Here is a 21,317-nt window from a genome sequence, read left to right on the forward strand (position 1 = left end):
TATATCCATCCATCCATCCATCTTATATTGTGAACTTTTGCAAAGCCGCTGGTCAATCATTTTGCATATTAATGCACAAAACTGTAGTTTTTTTTTCCAATTTAACAGATATATTTTTATTATACAGTACCAGTCAAAAGTTTGGACACACCTTCTCATTCAACCACTTTGAAGAATCTAAAATATCAAACATATTCTGGTTTGTTGAGCATTTGTTTGTTTACCACATAATTCCATATGTGTTCCTTCATAGTTTGGATGTCTTCAATAATAATCTACAATGTAGAAAAAAATAAAAATAAAAATAAAGAAAAACCATTGAATGAGAAGGTATGTCCAAATTTTTGACTGGGACTGTATCTTAAATTATTTCAAATTTTCTATTGTCATTTTTTTTACATTTTATTACGTCTCTTGACTTTTGAACCTTATCTATCGTTATGAAAGTCATTTTATATGCATACCTACTTAGGCAATAAACCCGTAGCTGATTGCTCCTATTTCCGACAGCACTTGAACGTCACACCACACATGAAACGTGCTTTTGGCCACGCCCCCTATCTATAGTAGGGCGTGGAAAAGCTGTCGTTGGGTTTCTGTGTTGATGTCAAAAAGTTACACAAGCGAGGGTATCTGGGGTTTTACAACAGAACGGTTCACAACTACAAACGAGGCTTCACGCCCACATCCTCCACCGGTCACACCTGTGGAAACACAGCTTTCTTTAAAAAGGGATCACTTACAGAGAAATACCACAAACACTCACCATCTGACAGGCTCGTCCACGCCTTCTTTCTTTACACAACAAGCGTGAAAGAAACGCGTTTGAGTACAGATCGGTGCGTAAACGTGATCTTCTCGGTCTCTGTCTGTCTGGACCACACCAGTGCGCTTCACGTTTTTTGGGGACCATTGTGGCCTGTGAAGTCTCCACTTGTATCACACAGATATTTCAGCCATGGAGTTGAGTTCAGTGATCCTCACCACCGGGAGCTCGGTGGGATTTTTCAGACTTGTCAACACCGGGTTCAGAAAGCTGCCCATGCCTGAATCTGCCTGCAGGAATGCGTGGAAGTGGAGAAACATCTCTGCGTCCTTCGTGCACAGCTGTATCACTGCTATATGGGCAGTGCTTTGGTGAGTCAAACATGTTGATTCTGTTTTTAATGAAATCAGGATCTGATTGAAAATCCACACTTTACATATGTTCATCTCGGGAGCATGGTTTTTTATTAATGGATGCAGGCTTTTGGCGCCGTTTTGTTCAATCTTTCTATAAATATATTTTGACTTAATTTTAGTTTCGACCTTTGTCATGCTGTTTGGCCAGATTTTCTACCAATTACTCATGATACATTTAAATATATGATCAAGGCTATTAAGAAGCTTGTGACACTGACTGTGTACTTTATTATATAGATATCACTCCAAAATAAAGACTTTTGAAATTATTTATCTGAACTCCTGTGTTCATCTTTTCAGCTTTTTCCTTCACCCACAGATGGCTGAAGATTTGATAGAAACTCACTCTGTGTTTTCTCACGCTTTGGTGTCCTTTTCTATCGGTGAGTAGCCTGCCAGCACTTCTACAGTGTTCATTTATGAATTGTGTTTCTGAATGGGCTGGGGTGGTGGTGTTTGGTGCACCCATAGGTGCCATTATCCATCCCATGGTCTCCTTTACATGGTGTGAGGGCAGTTACAGGTCAAAGGGTTGCATGTGAACCATAAATTACACATAACTACAGTGGTTGCATAACCTGAAGCTTGTATGTCAAACATAGGGTACAAATCAGTAATAACAAATCAGTAATAAACTGAATAATCAATGAAGTAGCTGTTAATGTCAATATGGTCCATCATTTCTTAAGTCATATGGCTGTTCATTGTTTTACAATTCACTGACATTATTGGATGATGGCTGCGTGCTTGTTTATTGCTATTTTTTTTACCATATTGTAGTATAATGGAAAATATAAAGGTTTTCCATTGTCTTTCAAATGTAAACATCCTCACTGGCTTATCTATCAATGAATTATTTATGTTTTCCTGTGTACCCTCACTTTAATTTGACTTTGACCACATTTATCCTCTTTGGCTTGACTGAAGTTCACTTTACCTGTAGATTTATTTATTTTTCCTACTAAATTGCTTCTTTGAAACCACAATGTAGGCTACATTCACTTTTACAATCGACTCTCTGTAAACCAAATTAGAGACTTTCATGGATCAGATTTAGCTTGATATCATTAAGATTCCTCAAACCTAAATGCACATGGGACCCCACTTCCTTTAGGTAGAAACCCGCCTTGTTTTTACTTTTTCACACTAATCCTTAAAGTGTTCTTGTAGCAACAAGTGGCCACGTGAGCCATCTTAAATCCGCAAATTTATTGGATCTGTGCCGGTCAACAAGGTCTCCCCAAGGATTCCCAGGATGTTTGACATTCTTTCAGGAAGCCTGGCCCTGGAAGCTGGCAAAGCAAATGGGCAGCATTGGTATGTGGTGATCAATGGAGGGCATTATTATCAGTCCTAGGCACCAGGCGTAACCCCTCTACAGTCACGTGACATCACCAGGACAGTAAGCAGGCAGAAAAAGTCAGTAGATTATGCGATCCGTGCCCGTCAGATGCCAGTGGTAACAGAGACGGGAGTCATTCACTCAAAAAAACACATCTCCAGAGTCCGCCCACCGGAGATGTGGTGGGATTCTGAGGCCTCAGCAGGCCGGAGTGAGGAGTTTTGTTCTCCAGATTTGTGCATTCAGCCCGATTCACTGCGAAACCACGCTCCAAACCTCGCAGTGGCATGCCGTAGATGATTCTCCACTTGTTGAATGAAGACCTTGTGCAATGCCTAGAACAATGTCTTGCATAGGAACCCAACAATCGTCTCATGTGTACAATACCTTAAACACTCTCCGCATTCTCCACGTTGCTATAAATGGCCCAATTTAAAGAAAAATGCTCTCTACCTGTGGTCGTTCACCCATAGAATAGAATAGCAAATCCCCTCCAATACAGTTAAAATAGAGACATACAGCACATTTTGTAAAACAGTATGACAAAGTCTTTATAATGAAAGTCAAGTTCAAACAGGCTGTAAAAACAAAAAGCCACAGTGATAAGATGTTTACATGCCTCTGTGACTTGACCCGGATCAGACTAAGCCAGGTGTTTGAATCAGGTTTCTTAAACTTCTAACACAGACTTAAAGCTAGGGTGGGTATTAATTAATTAATTTCTTTACTGTAATATTTGGCAAAACTGTCCTAATAGCCAGTCAGCTATATGTAGGTGAAGTGCTCTGAGAATATCTGCTCATAACTTTGCTCTCCCCTGCCTCTGTGGGCCGCACCCAAAAATTGCCACCGCTCATGTACACTTTGACCAATCAGAGCGAGGCTCCGATTCTCCGTTCTTATTGGCTGTGGGACTGTCCGGTCACCTTGGCAACGACGTTGGTGCGTCCCTGCGTGTTTCGTCTTCCTATCAATGTAACTGAATTCACATGAACGCGCATAACTGACGTTCGGTGGGAGGAGCTACAGCAGGTAGCGTGGCAGGGAGAGGCCAGAGAGCACGCGACGGAATCTCAACGGCTGTTTTCGCCCACCCTAGCTTTAACTGTGTTGCATCAGCCTGCAACCCGGTTGTTTGACTAACTGGTTTTGATGTAAACGTTCCAATGAAGTCACTCTGGAGGATTTTTACTAGAAACCATTTTTTTCTTCCTGCTCAGGCTTTGGTTGGTAGGCGATGGAAGATCAAGTAGTATCTGATTCATTTGTTCTCAGTGTAGATGTTAGCCATTCTTCGTTCCCCCTGTAGGGTCTTAATACAAATGTATCTGCACTGAAAGAATCATTATAAAAACACAATACTGCGATATCAGTTAACTGCCATTTCTAATTTAGTGAGTCGCACGCAGCTCCAATTGGCTTTTTATGGCTAAACTTGACAGAAACACATTCTAGGTTTTTATTGAAAAGACCACATTTCCGCTGAGTACCCCCCTTTGTCCATTGTCAATGCTCTTATGAAACTATATGAACTAGATAATGCAAATTAAATCTTTTGAGAAGGATGTGTTATGCGGCTGGTAGCAAGTACATTTGCTAATGTTTAGAACAATCACGCCGCCATATTGGGTCCCAGTGTCCCGTTTCCAACACAATGAGGTTAAATCCAGTCGCATCAAAGCCCCGAGCTCCCTCGCAACCCTTCATCCCCGTCCTCAACACTTCTTTATTTCTCCAGCATTTTGAATAGCTGTCACCATGGATACGGCTGGTGGTGGGGAAGGGGTGGGGTTGGTTGGATATGAATAGCCTCTCTCCAAGACGCATCTTGCTTGCCATGGCTGTCGTCATGGAAGCAGGGTCCCCCCTGATACGCTTCATATGCTCGAGGCTTCTCTTTGCCAGATAAATCCGTCATCCTTTGTTTGATTTATGAATTGTTGAACTTAAATATGTCGTTTACATTGGCTAAATGCTCTCTATCCTCACAGGTTACTTCATCTATGACTTCTTTGACATGGTGGTGAACCAGAAGCTGACTCAGTCCTGGGAGCTTCTCTTTCATCACATCGTGGTAGGTCTTGTTTCACTTTGATTGTTACTGACAGTAGACAAGATCTAACTTTTTTGAAATAGGTAGAAGTCCTCGACCTGTACCTATGACTTCATTTCACAGTAGTCACTGTACAGATAAATTCGGCGGGAAAACCCGAGCACACCTTTCAGAAGCACATACATGGGACAGACAAAATACCAGGTTTTAACAAAGGACATAACAAGTGACAAAATAACAAAGAGTAAATCCCCCCCCTCCTCCTGCCAAGCATTCAGCCTACTCTCATGCCTCGCGAAAGTTGAGGGGAAGCACAGGTCAGATCAGTTAACCCTTCCCCCATTCCTGCTTTTGAACACTATGGAAAATAACCTGAAGTGGAAGCATAGATCTACATCCTGACTGAATATTTTTATCTCTCTACTTGGGACTACGTGACCTACATCCAAGACCGCCCTGCTTTGGCTTTCTGTTGCCAAGTTCTCGTCTTGTTATTGTAGTGTATCACTCACCTCGCAGGAGCTGTTTGTTTAAATGTTTTATTGGAAGTGCTCTGACAGGATTGGAGTGGATTTGCACTGCGCAGAAGCCACAATTTATGTGTGTTTGGGTGTTAATGCAGACATGTTTAGAAAACCCAAAGTATTTGGAAATAATTCTTAGTAGAGTTTAGAAATTAGGGCAATGAGTACGCGGCGCGTCGTATTGCACGCTGACGTTCCAGTTACAGATTTATAAAAGAAAAACCTTAAAAACCTTGCTTAGTTATAGCCGTTTACTTCATGTGTGAATACAGACATACAATATATACAAATGTAAACATACGCTTTGATATAGACATATATTCTATCCTGATAAATATCACTTTAAAGGAACATTGTGAAGGATTCAGTGGCATCTACTGTAAGGTTGCACATTGCAAACCAACTAAATACCCAACGCAAACCCGCCTCTTTCTAAGTGTGTAGAGGGTGAAGAGGGTGTAGAGAACTTGGGTGGTAACGTAAAATGACTGGGGAAGAAATCTGTGGAAGAGGATACAGTCACTATATGAATATTTAAGGGGCACATTCTAAGCTAGGAAAAACACAAAGATTCTAAGTTGAAGGTGATTATACACTACCAAAAACAAAGTTAATAATATTAGATTCCATGTCTGCCAATAAATCTCTTTAAATCCTACACACTGGTCCTTTAAGTGTACTCTGTAGATTTTTTCCAGCACATTAACATACAAAACAACTACTCAATCTCAGTTGGTAGCCCTTTTCAGTAACTCTCTCACACAAACACACTGAGGGCTTTTACAACAGCATAGAGGCTAAAATGTTCCAGCAAAATGTCAAAAGATTTCATCAACTGGCCCACATTTCTTCTGTCTTAGGTAGTCTGATGGCAGTGTGATAAGGTATTCCTTGCAACAAACGCAGAGCATAACAACCACCATAACAGACCACATGCTGTATTTGCGCTTAAATAAATAATACACATGTTAGAAAATAGTGAACATTTTAAAGAGTTTCCTGTGTTGGTTGCTGGAGAGTCACTATTTCATCATGTGCCGTCATAAACCTGAGGTAGTAGATTTTCCCAAAAGTGTAATTTCACTCAGTGATCCAACAATGTACAAAAAACATAGAAGTACATTTTAAATAGTTGCCTATTTTGTGCAGTTTCTTGGCAAACTTTTCATTTATGTTTCATTAACTTTGAGTACCATTTTGCCATTAAAATGTTGGCCTCCTTGACAGACCGCCAAATTATGGTTTTATTGTCATTTTCGGTCATTTTTACTCAAGTCAAAAGTCAATGTCCTCCCTTATTCCCATGATGCCACTGGTTAGGCATTGACCTGATGATGATTGATGATTGTACTATTCTGGGACATCAGGGGCCCTTTGTTTCCAAACAAGTTTAAACCCACATCTGAGTCAATCTTTGCCAGGTGAGAACCAGTGTTTCAGTGGTGGAAATACTAAGAGTCATTCAGGATTAGTTGTGGGAAACAGCTCCAACACCGAGCGGTTGTTGGTGGCAAAGTTTGAAGGAAGATCGACATGTTGTTGTTTTTCTGAAAGTCTTTTTTTCTCCTTCACTTCCTGGAAGCCAAATTAATGGATGCTTTGGTCGGGCCAGCTGGCCTTGGATTGTCACTAGAGTTTGGGACGGACAGAGACTTCTTCCTCATTCACATGGCTTTCTGTGTTTCTCAGCGAGCTAACTCTCTTTCTCTGACCTCCTTTTGTTTCTCAGTCGTACCATCATCAAGACTTTCATTCATTCTTATCTATGATATTAACTCCCTGACGTCCACATATCTTTATGAAAGGCCATCCTCCTTCAACAAGCTTGTCCTCATCTGGCCTTTTTTATTGTTTTGTTGGCTGTTTTCTTGTTCTTTTTTGTTTTATAGGGTATAAATTAAGTTACTGTGTTTGAGGTTCATGAAGGGTTGTCAAGCAAAAGAAGCAAGTCAGGGCTTGATTTGCAAATGTAAGTGTCATCTGAAGAGGTTGATCTCTAGTTAATCTCCTTCTATTTGGAGCCCACTGATTCATATTTCACCCTGCACCTCTTTTCTCACATTACTAGTGAAATATCTGCTTTTGCCTGGACGCTTGCCATGACGCTGACATACACAAACTAAAAATATCAAGGTGGTTTGGTTTTGTAGGTTGATTCAGTTCAAAGTACAGTACATCTTTATGTTAATGTGTACCAACTCTGCAAACATCACAATGTATACATACCGTGCTGCATCTAAAGCTTTAATGCGTGACTGAACAAACAATCTAGAAGGAGCGCAGGGGTGTGTCTTCAGTGGAAAAATTTTGAACTCTGTGGCAACAATTGATGATAAAACAAAATGGTGCTTTATTATTATACATAGAGCTGACGGATAAAACCTAAAACAGGCAAGTCATGACTTTGTGGATAATTTCACTGGATTCCGATTTAACTGTAAGGCCAGAAGGTGGTTTGTCCCTTAAAACAAATTCAAAAATATACATTTTGAATGTCACAATTGTGGTCAGACCTTTCACACTAAAATCTAAATGGTAGTAATAAATTAGCCTAAACATGTCTTTAGTGTTAAAGTTCCAAGGTTGAAGATTGAAGTGTCCAAAAGAGATTGTATCAAATGTTTATGTCACTTGTCCATCCCTGTTTGTGTTTTCTCCTCTGCTCTTATTCTCTGTCCTGACCCAAATCCTCTTCCACCACTTTATGTCGGCTCAATTGCACATTTGCACATTTTTTTCCTGGCAATCCTCATTTCTGTACTCACCTCTGAGGGTTTCCTATGATATCCAAGCATGCAGGAAAACAGCACGTGGTGTAACATGAGTTTTGTTGATCCCTGTTGTCGCAGTCCAGGAGAAATAATAAAGTCAAACATTCCATGGAAAGTTTTTTCTTCTTACTGACTGAAATAAAGATTACAGCTTCTTGTTTCTGTTTGAGAAGCATGTGGGCTCTGTCACAGTCACTCACTCCTGATGAGATCCTGTCAGCCATTACCGCCTGCTTCCTTTGGAAAACAGGAAATAAGGTGCCTTCCTTCTGAGGAGATTTAATATGTATGCACCTACTATATATATATATATCGTTGAACAAACATAGCGTGCAGAAGTAATCATAGATAAATTTGTAGCCTGTTAAGTGTTGTGTTTAAGAAAGAGTAAAGTTAAAAGAAATTAGTCTTTTTTGCCATGGTTTTCGCTGGACTAACTTCAGTGCATATGGTTAATGTAAAACTAAGGTCTGTTGGCCGTTGTTGTAAAAAAAGGAAAAATCTTGTCTGCATGTTGAGTTTGTTTCAGCCTCGTTTTCTCATGACTCTTGGAAATAGTGAGCTTGAAATTAAAAATATGAGCCAGAAGTGAAGGATGCCAAGCAGAAGGGCAGATTATTTTTTCCGTGCTCCGGCGAGATCATGTGAATAGCAGTACGTCCAATGTTGTCTCTTGAGCTATTCATCGATAATACACAGTGGAAACACCAAGTGAACCAGCTCTCTCTCTCTCTCTCTCTCTCTCTCTCTCTCTCTCTCTCTCTCTCTCTCTCTCTTTGGCCTCTCTCAGGGGAATAATGAAGTTTTGCAGCATGTTTGCTGTTTCCTTCCATTTATGCCTCTCACCCTACTCTCATTAGGCAGAATTCAATTATCTTCGTTAAGACGGCCCAAGGCAGAACTCTTCTTAAACAGATCAGGGTTGCACATATTAATCAGCTATTTGAGAATCCGTGCCGTTTCCAATCACATCTGCTCATCCCGACATTCTTCAAATCTGAAAGCAGTATATTTGTCAGCTCTTGAATATTTTCCCCACTATGCCACTTATCTGGATCTTAGACGTGTAACATTTCATCATCATTTATACTCTAATTAGTGCCAGTGAATACTTAAATGAACAAGTTGCTTGTACACACACATATGAAGAATAAAAAAAAGGATTCTGTTGCAATCTGGAAAAGTAATTGATTTCTTAACTGCAATAATCAGCCCAAGAGGCCTGTTACAAATACAGTAAACTGTTATTTATCAGTCACATTTACTCAGGTTTGAATGAGGTAAATGCGTTGATCTAATCAAACAGAAATATATCAGCTTCTGCTGCAGTAATATAAATGTTGCTCCACCAAGATGAGGAGACTTTAATCTTCCTCAAAGCTTTTTATAGATTTTAAGAGTTTGGTTGGGCATCTCCAATAACTTTCATATTTTTTGAAAGTCTGAAGCAGTTTATCTGTCTGATTAAAGTCATTGTTGGGCATTTGTGGCATTTAAGTTTATTTCTATATTCAGTTCAAACGTTTCCTTGTTCAGCCAATAGAAAGCTCAGACACAGCATGGAGCTGCCTCTTGCTCTTTCTTAAGAGATGAGTTTACGTGAGTGATGCAGTGTTATTAGTTAACATAAACTTTGAATTATTGTTTAATGTTGAGAAGGGTTTCATCTACACCCACCTCCTTCTGTTGGTGGATGGTATATATACAGTATGTAAGGAGTTCAGTTGATTTACTAAAACCTGTTTTTATGCTGTAAATCCTTTAAGGAGCTTGAACTCTTGTAATTTCCACATTTAGCCTCAGACACATTTTCCCTCTTGAAGGTTCATCTTGCACCAACCTCGGATATAAATGGAACTTGTCTCAGTTGACCAGGCATGAAAACAGATATTTGTGGGAAGAGCGTGAAGCTGTCTTGCATAACCAATAAGGGATGTCACCTCCTTTTGCGGGGACACACTTTATTTGGTTGTTGGTCATGTTTTGACACCACATGTCATTGGAACGCAGCAGATCTCGACATCTTCAACTATGTACAACCTGATTATCCTGTAGGACTGTTACTGTCTTTTGCTTTATCGCTTCCTTTTCTTTGCTCCAGCGTCTCCTCCCACTAGCGGCTGGGTGTCTGAAGAGCACCGACCTGCAGCGTAGTGTGGCAGCAGTACAGACAGCCAGACTGTAGTGGGCAGATTTGTAATCCCTAAAGCCTCTGTGGTTTGAGGTCTCCATTGTTGCTAAGGTGGCCCTGTTTATTCAAACATATCCGAAGCTCAACTGGTCCATTTCCTGATGGAGGCACTTCCTCCAGAGGTTGATCTTGCATTGACTAGAGCGTTATGAAGCATTCTGTTGAGTGTTAATGTCAAATAGAAGTGTAGAGCATGTTTTTTAATACATCCTTGTGTTGTTTTTCTGTTTCATTCTTGAAACAGCGAGGGCTCCTTGATAATTTATAGCAGCAGCTGAATTTATGTTTTTGTTTTTGCTAGCCAGCCCACAGATATATTTCCAGCCATCCACAGTCTGTGGGTGCTGCCACTCCTCCTTTTGACCCACCCTCTGGTGTGACAAACCACATGGAACGAGGGTTGTGTTTAAGAATCGCTATCGTAAGATAAAGTAAAAAGTAGAAACATACAGTAAGCTGAGTGAACTGACGATGATGATGGCAGAGAGAGACCCTTATTGCAAAATAGAAAATACAACGTGCACATGAGGGTTTTTTTGGCGGGGAAAGATGGGTGATGTGAGTGTCTCAGAAGTCTCATCCTTTTGGCGGGGAACCCAAGAAAGTTTGCTCCTTCCACTCTGTGTGGATCCTGACAGGAGGACAGACATCTGGTCTCCACATGAACCTCAGTCCCCAAAGAGAGAGAGAGAGAGAGAGAGAGAGAGAGAGAGAGAGAGAGAGAGCGAGAGAGAGAGAGAGAGAGAGAGAGAGAGATGCATTAAACCTCCTGCTTCCTGAAGGGGCTTCTTCAAATGTGTCCACCCCCTCAAAACATTTCTGTGCCGCGGCTCCCCTCCATATATCACACACGCTGCCTTGTTCTCAACCCCCCTATCTTAATGAGACCTCCAAACATCTCCCCCTCCCCCACTCGTACACCCACTCTCTGCAGCTTGTACCACCCACTCACATGGCTACAAACCAATGAGAGCCTCCGCGCTCTGGTAGTATTATATCTCGCTGTAGTGTTTTGTTTTTCCTCTCATGGTAAGACTGTCTTACATTGAGGAATTTTCCACAGCTATTGTTTTTTGTCAGAAACAGTTTACGATTATCTATTAAAAGGCAACAAACAAAATATAATTCACAGATTAATGGAGGCAGCTTCTTGTCTCTTTATCAAGCGCAATGATGCTACTCTGAGGTACCTAAGCTTGAAAATAGCTTTCAGCTCTCAAGATGTGTGTGCGCTTCCTCAGTAGTAAGGTACATATTTCCTGAAATCATGTAATTACAAAGTAGCAAAGCATAAGTTGAGATCAAGACTAATTTCACATGCTTTATCGTCATGTATTATCATGTGTTTTCATGTCTCAAATATTCCATTAACATGAGCATTTTAGAGTGAGAAAGCGTAGATAATGCATGCACAAACAAATCCTAGGAGATGTGTTGTGATCGTAACGACAGAGAAAGAAAGCTGTTGGCATTGGTTGGGAATTTAAAGTTAAGGAACATCTTGTGAAAAACGGATCATTTTTTAAAATGTTTTCGAACAGTAAATCAGTTGACAGTGTGTGTGTAAAAACAGACTTACAGTACAACTTGTATTAACTATATCTACCGGTAGAAAGCAGAAAATACTGTTGTGTTACAGACTCATACACACACGTGCCATGCTTCCCAAAGAGGCTGGAGGCTGGAAAGGGAGAGTGCTCCAGAAAAGGAGGTGGCATTTGTTTGACGTTGGCATAACGACCAGGAATGCTGTTTGTTGAGGCGTCCATCCATCAGCGTGTTTAGAAAACGGAGGGAGTTGGCACCCTGTAAGCTATTTGTCATTGCCAAAGAGCTAGGTGGGGCAAAGTAGGAATTGTGCGTTTGTTCTCCGTGAGTGACACACCTAACCGCCTAGAACCTAAGCATGAAAAAAGATAGAGAACGAACTTGGCTGAGATCCAGCTGCAGTGGGAATACCAGAGTGCTTTCCTAAAGCAGCGTAGGCGGGCGGGCAAGCAGTAAGCTCACATTGAGCATTTGTAGTAAGTAGAGTTGAACCATTTCAGTGTTTTTTTTATTAATATGAGAGGAAATTCCCAAGAAAACTCAGGTACTAGGTACTCTGTTTTTAAACAATTAAAATATGTTTATTGTAACGGGATAGTCATGTTAGACCCAAAAGCAAACGCATCAAGCCTTCGTCAGTGAGTCTCGATGTACAAGAGGTTAAAAAGACAGGGCGACCTGTGTGAGCTGTTTAACATGCTCATTTCCATATAATACAAGATAATACATAGTGTGTTTTAGATTTTTTTTTTTCAATGTTATAAACCAAATTCTGGCCATATCTTACACATTGAGCCTTCAAGAATATGCATTTAATACTTAATTGTGGATGCAAAATTATGGAAACATAACAATAGTTGAGGAAAGTGAATATTTTCTGCTTCTCTCTGCAGTCAAAGATAAACAAGTAAACACTACAGTGTCCAATCTCAACACTGATAGTGTAGCAACCCGTGAACAATCGTAAAATATCATCAGATCTCAAGAGCTTTCTGGTGCTTCCTGGTCCTAATGAGCATTAAGAGCATTGGGAATCTTTCTTTGGCCACTCTGAGAAGTGAGGTAATGACATACATTCCTCTCAAGGCTCCTCCCTTTTAACACCCACTGTCTGAATACTACAAGAGACCACGATTCACAAAAAAACACACCTATTAACAGTCATGGAGCCTCACCCTGATGTCTCATGTGAAGATGAGGGGAAAGACTCCCTCAGCCGAAACGCACATATAGTACGCTTACAATTGAATACCCACGCAATCCTAATTGATCACATTTTCCCGTAAATAATTGTGTTTGGGCTCATCTGGTGAAGTTCTGACTCGATGAAGTGACTCGCTGTGCTTCTGTCAGCTGACGGGAGTTAACGCAGGTCGCATGATAGTAGTTATGACCACCATCCCTCAGTCCTCTAGTGTGTGTGTGTGTATATTTAAACTTTGAACTCTGAGTGTGTGTGTGTGTAATCATTACCGTCTCGTGTTTCTAGGCTGCACATCCTTCCCTCCATTTACTCTTATTGACTTGGAGTCCACAGCTGGTCTTCCTATAACCAGAAGGCGTCGTCTCTCTATTGAGCTTCCTATTAGTTTCCTCTCCATCTGCTTCACTTGCCAATTTCTTATCACTTATTGACCCGTATTAAGGTAGCACTGCCAGGTGTCTAATAATGTATTTTTAGGAAACGCAATAATGTTCGTGTTCTTTTATCTTAAGAATACAGAGAATAATGCCTTTGTTAAATACATTCATAATCAAACTCAAAGTTCAACTATCTGTGTCACAAATAGTCACAGGTGTGTCTGCGAAGCACAATTTTAGTTAAGTTGGTTTTGTGGTCGTATGCTCGCTGTAGTTAGTTGTAGTTTGGCCTGATTTTTCCTGCCCAAAAGTATTTCTCGTCTGTTGGTTTCACCCTGAGCATACTCTGTTGGTAAATGCTCTGCAATCACCAAACAATACTGATGGATAAATTGGAAGTTGATCCCAGTTGCTTGATTTTTTAATTATTCTTATTAATGTTTGTGACATAAATTCATGGCATGTTGAGGTCAAGACTCATTAGACTTAGTAGGCTGTATTTTAGGGCAGGAGTAAGGATTCATTGTTTGCTCGCACTAAAACTTTATTGGTATTGAAAGAAACTATAAGGCATTTAGCTTTTTGTAAATATTGCATTATAGTAAAATGAGAAACTAAAGAAACAATACAATTTTGTTGGTGTCAGTTTTAGGCAAACCTCTATCAGAAAATAGAATATGTGTCAAAATAGCCTGCTTATATTTTGAAGGCCAATGTCAGGTCATGTGGTTTTGTTTTTATTGAGGCTTTGCTGTGATTAAAAATAATGAACAATAAAATAAGCAGAGCCAATAATGCCACCTTAAATTCCTTAAATCCTTCTTTGTAAACAGTTATATTTTAACACCACCTTTAAGGACAAAATCACACTTTTCTGCACTTTTTTATTACTTATAACATTTTTCACAAAAAAAAAATTAACAATTAGTTAGAAGTGGTAAGTGCTGCTAAGATACAATTATGTTCAAGTATAGTATATGTATAATATATATTTTTATGAGTATACTTTTATATATTTATTCAGTTCAATATTAAATATTTCTATTCTGTAATGCTTTTATACAGGCAGCAGGTTGACAGTACTCACACCGTGTTATTCCAGTTCAAGCAATAGTTAAAACCTGAATACTAACTTTTGTGGAATGTGATGATGGACGCGGTTTTCCATGTGTCAGAGTGCTGATGGTCACATATCTTAAATGTTTGTGGTTTGTATTTCTAATACTTAAATTTCCCTCATAAAAGCTGCTGCTAACATTGCCTCACGTAGTTTTTGCAAGGCAACCTAGGTGATATGTTTAAAGTACATTCAACAATCACTCCACAAATATGGGTGTGAGCTTTCACAAGCATCTTTGTCTTGCGTGTGTGCAGTTATTTAAAAACATTCACACACACTAGACTGTGTGAAGCTTCAGTGAACCTCCAAACCACCATCGCTCTATTTTTACTTTCATCATTTAACGCTCCCTTTTGTTGTGAAAAAAAAAAAAGAAATGCTATACAAAAACATGCTTTGCTGGTAATGAACTTGAAATTCTCCTTTGACTGAGCCAGCTCAGTTATCAGCTCGAGGCAGGAGAACAGGTTTGATGTGGAAACCTTTAACAACCTTTCTGCTTTAATCTACTGTAACAAAATTATGTGACAAGGAGGAAAGACGAGCCAGGTTTTGTTTTAAATTATCAAGGTTATTTGCAAAATTTGCAAAGGAGAAGCATGGGATGTGAATGTCTGTTGCATCAGTGGTGTAAGACATGCATGGATGTGTGTGTGTGAAAGCAAAACCTGCAAAATGTTTAGCCTCAGGGGGACAGGAGAAGGCTGGTAGAGGCTGAACAGGTGCTACCACATCAGGTTAATGCCTCCTGGAAATCCTGCAGGCAGAGATTGAGCGACATCACTGCACATACTGACTAAAGATGGAATAATGTTTGTGCGTGACCCATAAGTTGTATGTACATGTGTAAACAAACTTGCCATGTCTCTAAACTACCATGTGCATGTTTGCATATGTGCAGCCCAGAGAAGCATGTGTTATATGAAAAGTTACTACACTGATTAGACCTTTGACTCTAGTGTTTATAGGCTTCTAACCAGTTTCCTTCAACTTTTGATTTTATGTGCAGATGGTTAATAATAATTTTGCTACATGCCTTTAGAAAATGTGTTCATAATACTTAAACAAGCAAGTTCATTCTTGTAAATGAAAACCGTAAATACAAGATAGCTTTATCATTTGAGTATTTTTTCAACGGTTGTAAAAGATGCAGATGTTTACCTTTTTAGCTTGAATCTTGACAATGTAACAGGCACTCTCAGGTGTTATCTTTCTTTGCAATCTTGTTTGAGGCTAAACTTTATCTTTTTTGTTTGTTTTATCTCGCCCAAGGTTTCCTTTCAGATTGCCGTCTGAATACCCGCTCAATTTGGAAGCACCAGTACCTGATATCTTGACACGAACTTGCTTACGAGAACTTTATGCCAATTCTTGGTTGACCTTTGATCAGTGTGGTCGAGTCCTCTTGATTGTAAAGGTCAGTGTTAGGGTCGAGGTTTTTTTCCTCATGCCAGAGCCTCTTTTATTTGATCTTCCATCTTTGCACCCAGGGTTCCCCTCTGAAAGTGGGATGAGGAGGTCCCTCACCAGGGCGTAGAGAACATCTAATTGAGCCCACAGGGAGAAAACGCAGGGAACAAACACCAATGCCTCATTGTTTTTCAGCCCTTTGCTTGGATTTTATTGAGGTAGCTGTAAACAGTAGATTCATGTATATAAATATAGTCCAAAGGTTAAATATAACTCCTTTTGTGGTCTTCTACTTATTGAAACCTAAACACCACCTTCCTCACTGTCTGTAGCGCTTGGTTGTTGAGCTTATTGATACACGGCTTAATGAGAATGTTTTTGAATAATAATTTAGGTGTCGCGATTCAAAGTTCATTCTTAAGCTTTGAAATTAGCAAAAGAAGCTCACCATAAGGTCCTTTAGTAGCTATTCTGGAGCCTTCGATCGTATAGGTCTTCCTCAGAAGATGAAGTTTGCCCAGTTGTCAAGATGTTCAGATGTCCTTTTTTCTGAGCATTTTAATAACTTCCTTGTTTGATAAAGATTTAGATTGAAAGTTTATTCTTGAAGTTACAATATGAACAAAATATTCTGGTGCTTTCAATCACATCACATAGTCTTCCTCAAATATAGGAGCTATACATTATATTTCCTACCTCAAAACAACTCCTTTGCTACATAACTAGCTCTTTCCCCTTTTTTTAAATATATAAACCGTATCGTGTACTTTGCAATTAATTGAGAATAGATTGAGTGTCGCTAAGGTAGTAGCATCAATGTATCTGTATGATACATGGCAGGTTTCTGTCTGTCCCCTAGGGTTTCTTGTTGATCAGTAGTCTCTGGGCTGCTGAGTTTATGGAGGTAAATCCAGCTAATGCTGAATCCATCTCATCATCTGATGGATCCAGGGGGCTGGTTGGAGGATTTCAGTGATTCCCTCTCGACTGGGGGTGCTGAGAGCATTACAGGTTGTGGGACTTTACCTTAATAGAGCAATATACAACATTCAGAGCATTAATATTGTAGCAAGCAACAATTTCCTACGTAAAGATATAGAATAGTACTGTCTCCCAGAACGGAGAACTCACTCACCCTCTTTGCTTGTAATGTCTGAGCCTGTCCTTGCTTAGCTGATGTAGCCAGGCTGGTCGCAAATGCTTTTTGTGCACGTTGGTGAAGGTGTGTGTGCCCTACTAGCTAGCTCACAACTGCTGCTGTGCATTGTTTTGCGGTTACGGCTAATAACGTCATCCTGACCGGTGGTGTCATTGCAGAAGTGTAGCACCAACCCTGCACTCACAGAGTCCTCATCTATGCTTACAGAGAGAGCATCCATGATTTTGCTTGGCTGCTTGGCTGCTGAGCCTAATGCCATAATTTTTCCCCTGATGATGACCTGGTGTGTTGAGATAAAGTGGTCCACATAACTTTTTATGGTTCATCACTTCTTCTTTTACTGATAGTAGATTTGAAAAGGTGAAGTGAATGTGTTTGTGATGAATGGCTCCATCTTTATTGTGTGTTATATAGAGTGTGATCACGTGAGCCCTCATGCTATCAGTGTTTTCCAAGAATAGGTAACGAATAACTGGAGAAGAAACATTATAAAAAGAGAGAGATAACCACCATAAAACTAGAAACACGTGCAGGAGGAAAGAAACAGGGTCCCGTTTTTTAAATAAAGAAACCTGTGAAAAAGTGTCTCCATCTTTTGTCAGAATGTAATCGTGATTTGATGTGATTCTACTTCATCAACATGATGAAGGAACTCACAGTCTTTGTTACTTAATGTATCTTCATCATCTTATCTCAGCGTTGTATAAGGAGTTTCTTTTGACCTTCCAGGTCCCATGTTACGTCGCATTTTATCTCCCCAGATCAGATTAGATTTAAAATGAGTCTTACTTAAGACCACAGATGGATGTGTCTGTGGCCTTGGTGTGTGTGTATGTGGGTATTTTTAGAAGTTAATCTAGATGTGGTTTTTGCTGTAGGTTTGAACAAAAACTAGGAAGCGCATGCACAGTATATGTTCTCCACGATGTATCTCGTCATCTGTCTGCTTTCATCTCATGTTTGCTTGTAAAGCTGGAGTTTAGTGTGATTCATATTCAGCTTGGTTTTTAGTTGTTTGTACGGAATCGCATCTGTGTAGCCAATTATGTGTGCGTAAAAAAAGAAATTGGTTCTAGATCTCACATCTTTTGTGCAGTTTTTAGTGATAGAGGTAAATTAAAGTGGAGTTTTAAAATGTCCTGGAACCAGAAGCATTGAGGTGCAGAACAAACAAGTCATTGATCCAATGGTTTCTGATATTGACTGCAATGATCACAAAATGTGTAATTCCCATCATTTGATTAGTTTGTTGTTGTTTTTCCCCCTCAGTGACTTTGATAACAGGGTGTCATAACACACCTTGTTTAATTCAAGAGTTTTCAAACACAGCATTTGCATCACCTCTCATACTGGTCTGGCACCTGTGCTGTCACAGTGAAATGTCCGCCCAACACAAAAGTGTGATCCCACACATCTATGTTTGTGTGTGTGTGTGTGTGTGTGTGTGTGTGTGGGGGCTTTGTGTTGTATGAAAAGCCACTCGTTCTGTTGACATAACTGTTTTCCCTCCCAACTCGCTGACCTTGACAATGCAGGTGGTTTGTGTTGCTTTCACAGTCGTCATTCTAATTGTTCACTGACATTGTTCCTCATCGCTGTCATCGCCTGACAACGGGTGAAGACATTGATTTGTGTTGTGATTATAATGTACGCCATGTGAGTCAGAGCCAATCCTCAAACCACTGTTTTGTTGTGCAGCCATGGAATTCACAGTTCAATTATGTGTTTTCCTCAGATAGCAACGGGGCCATGAGGATGGTGGTTTCTGTGTGAATGGCAAGACTGGGCAAGGACTCAGTGTCGGATCTGTGCCACCCCAAACCATTTTGATGACATTTTGAATTGTTGAAACTTTTTGGAGGAGGGTGAGCAGGGCTAAGGCAATACATAACAGTTAATACATAATATACACACGACATCTATTGATTGTTTGGCCATCCAGAGAGAGGGATCCCTCTCGGTTTCTTCCATTTTTTTTTCTTTATCTGAAGCGAGGGTGTCATATGCTGTACAGATAGTAAAGCCCTTTGAGGCAAAATTGTGATTTAGATTATATAGATAAAATTGACTTGACTGACTTTCCTTTCGTGTTGTTTTTAGCGCTCCCTGGGGCTGAAAGCGGTAATATTTCAGTTCACCAGAGTCCCTTTTAGAAAACCTCTCATTTCACTGCAGCAGGGTCTGACAGTCTGCTACGCTCGGTCCTGGTTCTCCTGTGACTCCCTTCCCTAATTAAATATTTAAAAAACTTCTCTCTGATTGTGTTGTTTTCTTATAAAGGTCATAGCCAGGCATCAGTATAAAATTGAAACTGTTTCATAACCAGTTAAAAGTTCCTCACAGTAACTTTCATGAAGAGGCAGTGAGGGACACTGCTGACTTTCCTCACATGCCTTGTTGCCTAACCCACTGCAGAGCATCGCATGACTGGTTGTTAGAGAGGGCATCCTGTGACCTCCATACGCGACACACCCGTGTACAAACACAAGATGCTTCTCCAACTGAGCCATGAACAAGGGTCAAGGTCGTTCCCTCACACATAATGTGTATCCCTTGCCCCGCACTAATTAACCTCAGACATGACTTGCTTTGGACTGCTCTCTACTTGAAGTGTTCTTTCACTGTCTCCCCTTCACTACCACCATACGCTCTTGATTTATAATCGTGGCAGTAAGGTGCCCACAAGCCTTTGTCCTCCTGCTACTACAAGTGTGCTCGGAGTGTAAATGAAGCCGCCGCCTCCTCAGTGTAAAGTCAGCGGAGAGGATACATTGAGTTGCCTGTGTTTAGCTGTTGTTCAAGAGATGTTGCTGCCACCTTGTGGAGATTTTTGTAAGTTGGTTATAACACAAACTTTCATAAGAATTGCTCAGCAGATATGAGTCATGGGGTGGTGTCCTTCACCATGGTCATTGAGTAAGATACTGTCTGAGGTGAACAAAGCGTTCAGACATCAGGAAGGAAGGAGTGTAATATGGAAAATTTGTTTATCTGAGAATTATTACAAACTTCCTCTTAAAGCCACTGATTTGACTAAATGTAAATCAATCATCTTAATTTTAATGTATTAGTGTACATTTATTTACTTATTTTTAAGAATGCAGCTCATCATGCTATGTTGTGAGGTTTTATTGGTCTGCGTGCCAGTAGAAGAGAAATCCACCCAGCACTTTTATTATTTTTATGACAATCAGATGCACCTTTGCCATATATTTGTATGTGTGTTGTCTTATATGCCATTGCAAATCCAACAGACAAAAAAACTAAAAAAGTCTAAAAGCTTAAATTGTTTTGCACTTTTTCCGGGACAGTTAACCAAAAATACATCTTAGCATTAAAATCATTGGATTCCTGTAGAAAAAAATAATAGTTCATATTTGTCTGCTTCAAAACACCAGATCAGTGCCTCCCTGCAGTTTATTGTGGTATAGGTCATTACAGTATTGAAAATGTTATTTAATCCTCATCAACATCCATTGTAACCTTCCTCTCCCTTGTCTCTCTCTCTCACTGTCTCCCTCTGCAGGTCATCACCTGTTTCGGCCTCTCTGTGCTGTCCTGCCGCTACATTGGCTTTGCCGTGGTGGCCCTGCTGGTGGAGATCAACTCTGTGTTCCTCCACCTCCGGCAAATGCTGCGTATGGCCGGCAATGCTGTGGGCACTCTGTACCGGGTCAACAGCATCATCAACCTGGGCACGTACGTGGTGTTTCGCATCAACACGCTGGCCTGGATGACCCGCTGGCTGGTGATCAACAGGGACAACGTGCCCCTGCTGGCCTACACACTGGGCAGCGTGGGGATGGCCATCATGACGGCCATGAACATTGTCCTGTTTTGTCGGCTGCTCAGGAGCGACTTTTTGAAGAGCAGCGCCCGGGAGAACAAGAAAGACAAGGAGATGTAAAGATGAGGGGAGGAAGGATTATAATCTATAAACACACTCGTTACTGTATTTAAATAATCAGTTTTGGTACCGATTTTTTTTTTTTTGTGACATGCTCTTATGCTGGGAGATGGAGGGATCTTTTTGTCTCTCATAGTGTACAGGTACACGCATACAAGTGGTAAACAAATGGCAAATGGCCTTACGTCAGACACAGATCACTCACAGCCATAATGTTAAAAGCTACACTTGGTTGTAGTTTTAACTTTAGGCTTGTGTACGTGTGTGTGTGTGGTCCAATAATCCTGAAGTTCCATTAGTGGCTCACTAATGGTGGATATAGGATTCTTTATATGAACAAGGAAAGGTCTTGTAAAACGACACCAATAGCCTTAGTTCCCACCGGATGTGTTTCAGCTAAATCTGTTCTAAAATGTAGCTTGAAGGCGCTCTGTTCATAAAACAAACCCACTAACTCATTATTTTTCCAAAGAAAACATAGGAAACAAGTACAAATATCTTAAGAATAATGGGGTTTTTTTTTACCACT

At 40.3% G+C, this 21,317-nt stretch overlaps 1 protein-coding gene across 1 annotated transcript; it reads left to right on the top strand.

Annotated features, from left to right (window-relative positions):
* Positions 1 to 958: 958 nt before the first annotated feature.
* tlcd2 (TLC domain containing 2) lies at positions 959 to 20,788 on the top strand. The gene is made up of 4 exons (XM_054604377.1): positions 959 to 1,137; positions 1,483 to 1,565; positions 4,516 to 4,598; positions 20,408 to 20,788. The coding sequence occupies exons 1-4, from the start codon at positions 959 to 961 to the stop codon at positions 20,786 to 20,788; spliced, it is 726 nt and encodes a 241-aa protein (XP_054460352.1).
* The last annotated feature ends 529 nt before the right edge of the window (positions 20,789 to 21,317 follow it).

This window comes from Anoplopoma fimbria, chromosome 1, assembly GCF_027596085.1.
Source record: "Anoplopoma fimbria isolate UVic2021 breed Golden Eagle Sablefish chromosome 1, Afim_UVic_2022, whole genome shotgun sequence".
Taxonomy (NCBI): domain Eukaryota; kingdom Metazoa; phylum Chordata; class Actinopteri; order Perciformes; family Anoplopomatidae; genus Anoplopoma; species Anoplopoma fimbria.

Excerpts from the sequence above, each read along its gene's own strand:
- tlcd2 (XM_054604377.1), top strand. The coding sequence starts at position 959 with ATGGAGTTGAGTTCAGTGATCCTCACCACCGGGAGCTCGGTGGGATTT. Across the intron at positions 1,566-4,515 it reads TTTGGTGTCCTTTTCTATCG|GTTACTTCATCTATGACTTC; the intron begins GTGAGTAGCCTG and ends CTATCCTCACAG. Across the intron at positions 4,599-20,407 it reads TTCTCTTTCATCACATCGTG|GTCATCACCTGTTTCGGCCT; the intron begins GTAGGTCTTGTT and ends CTCCCTCTGCAG.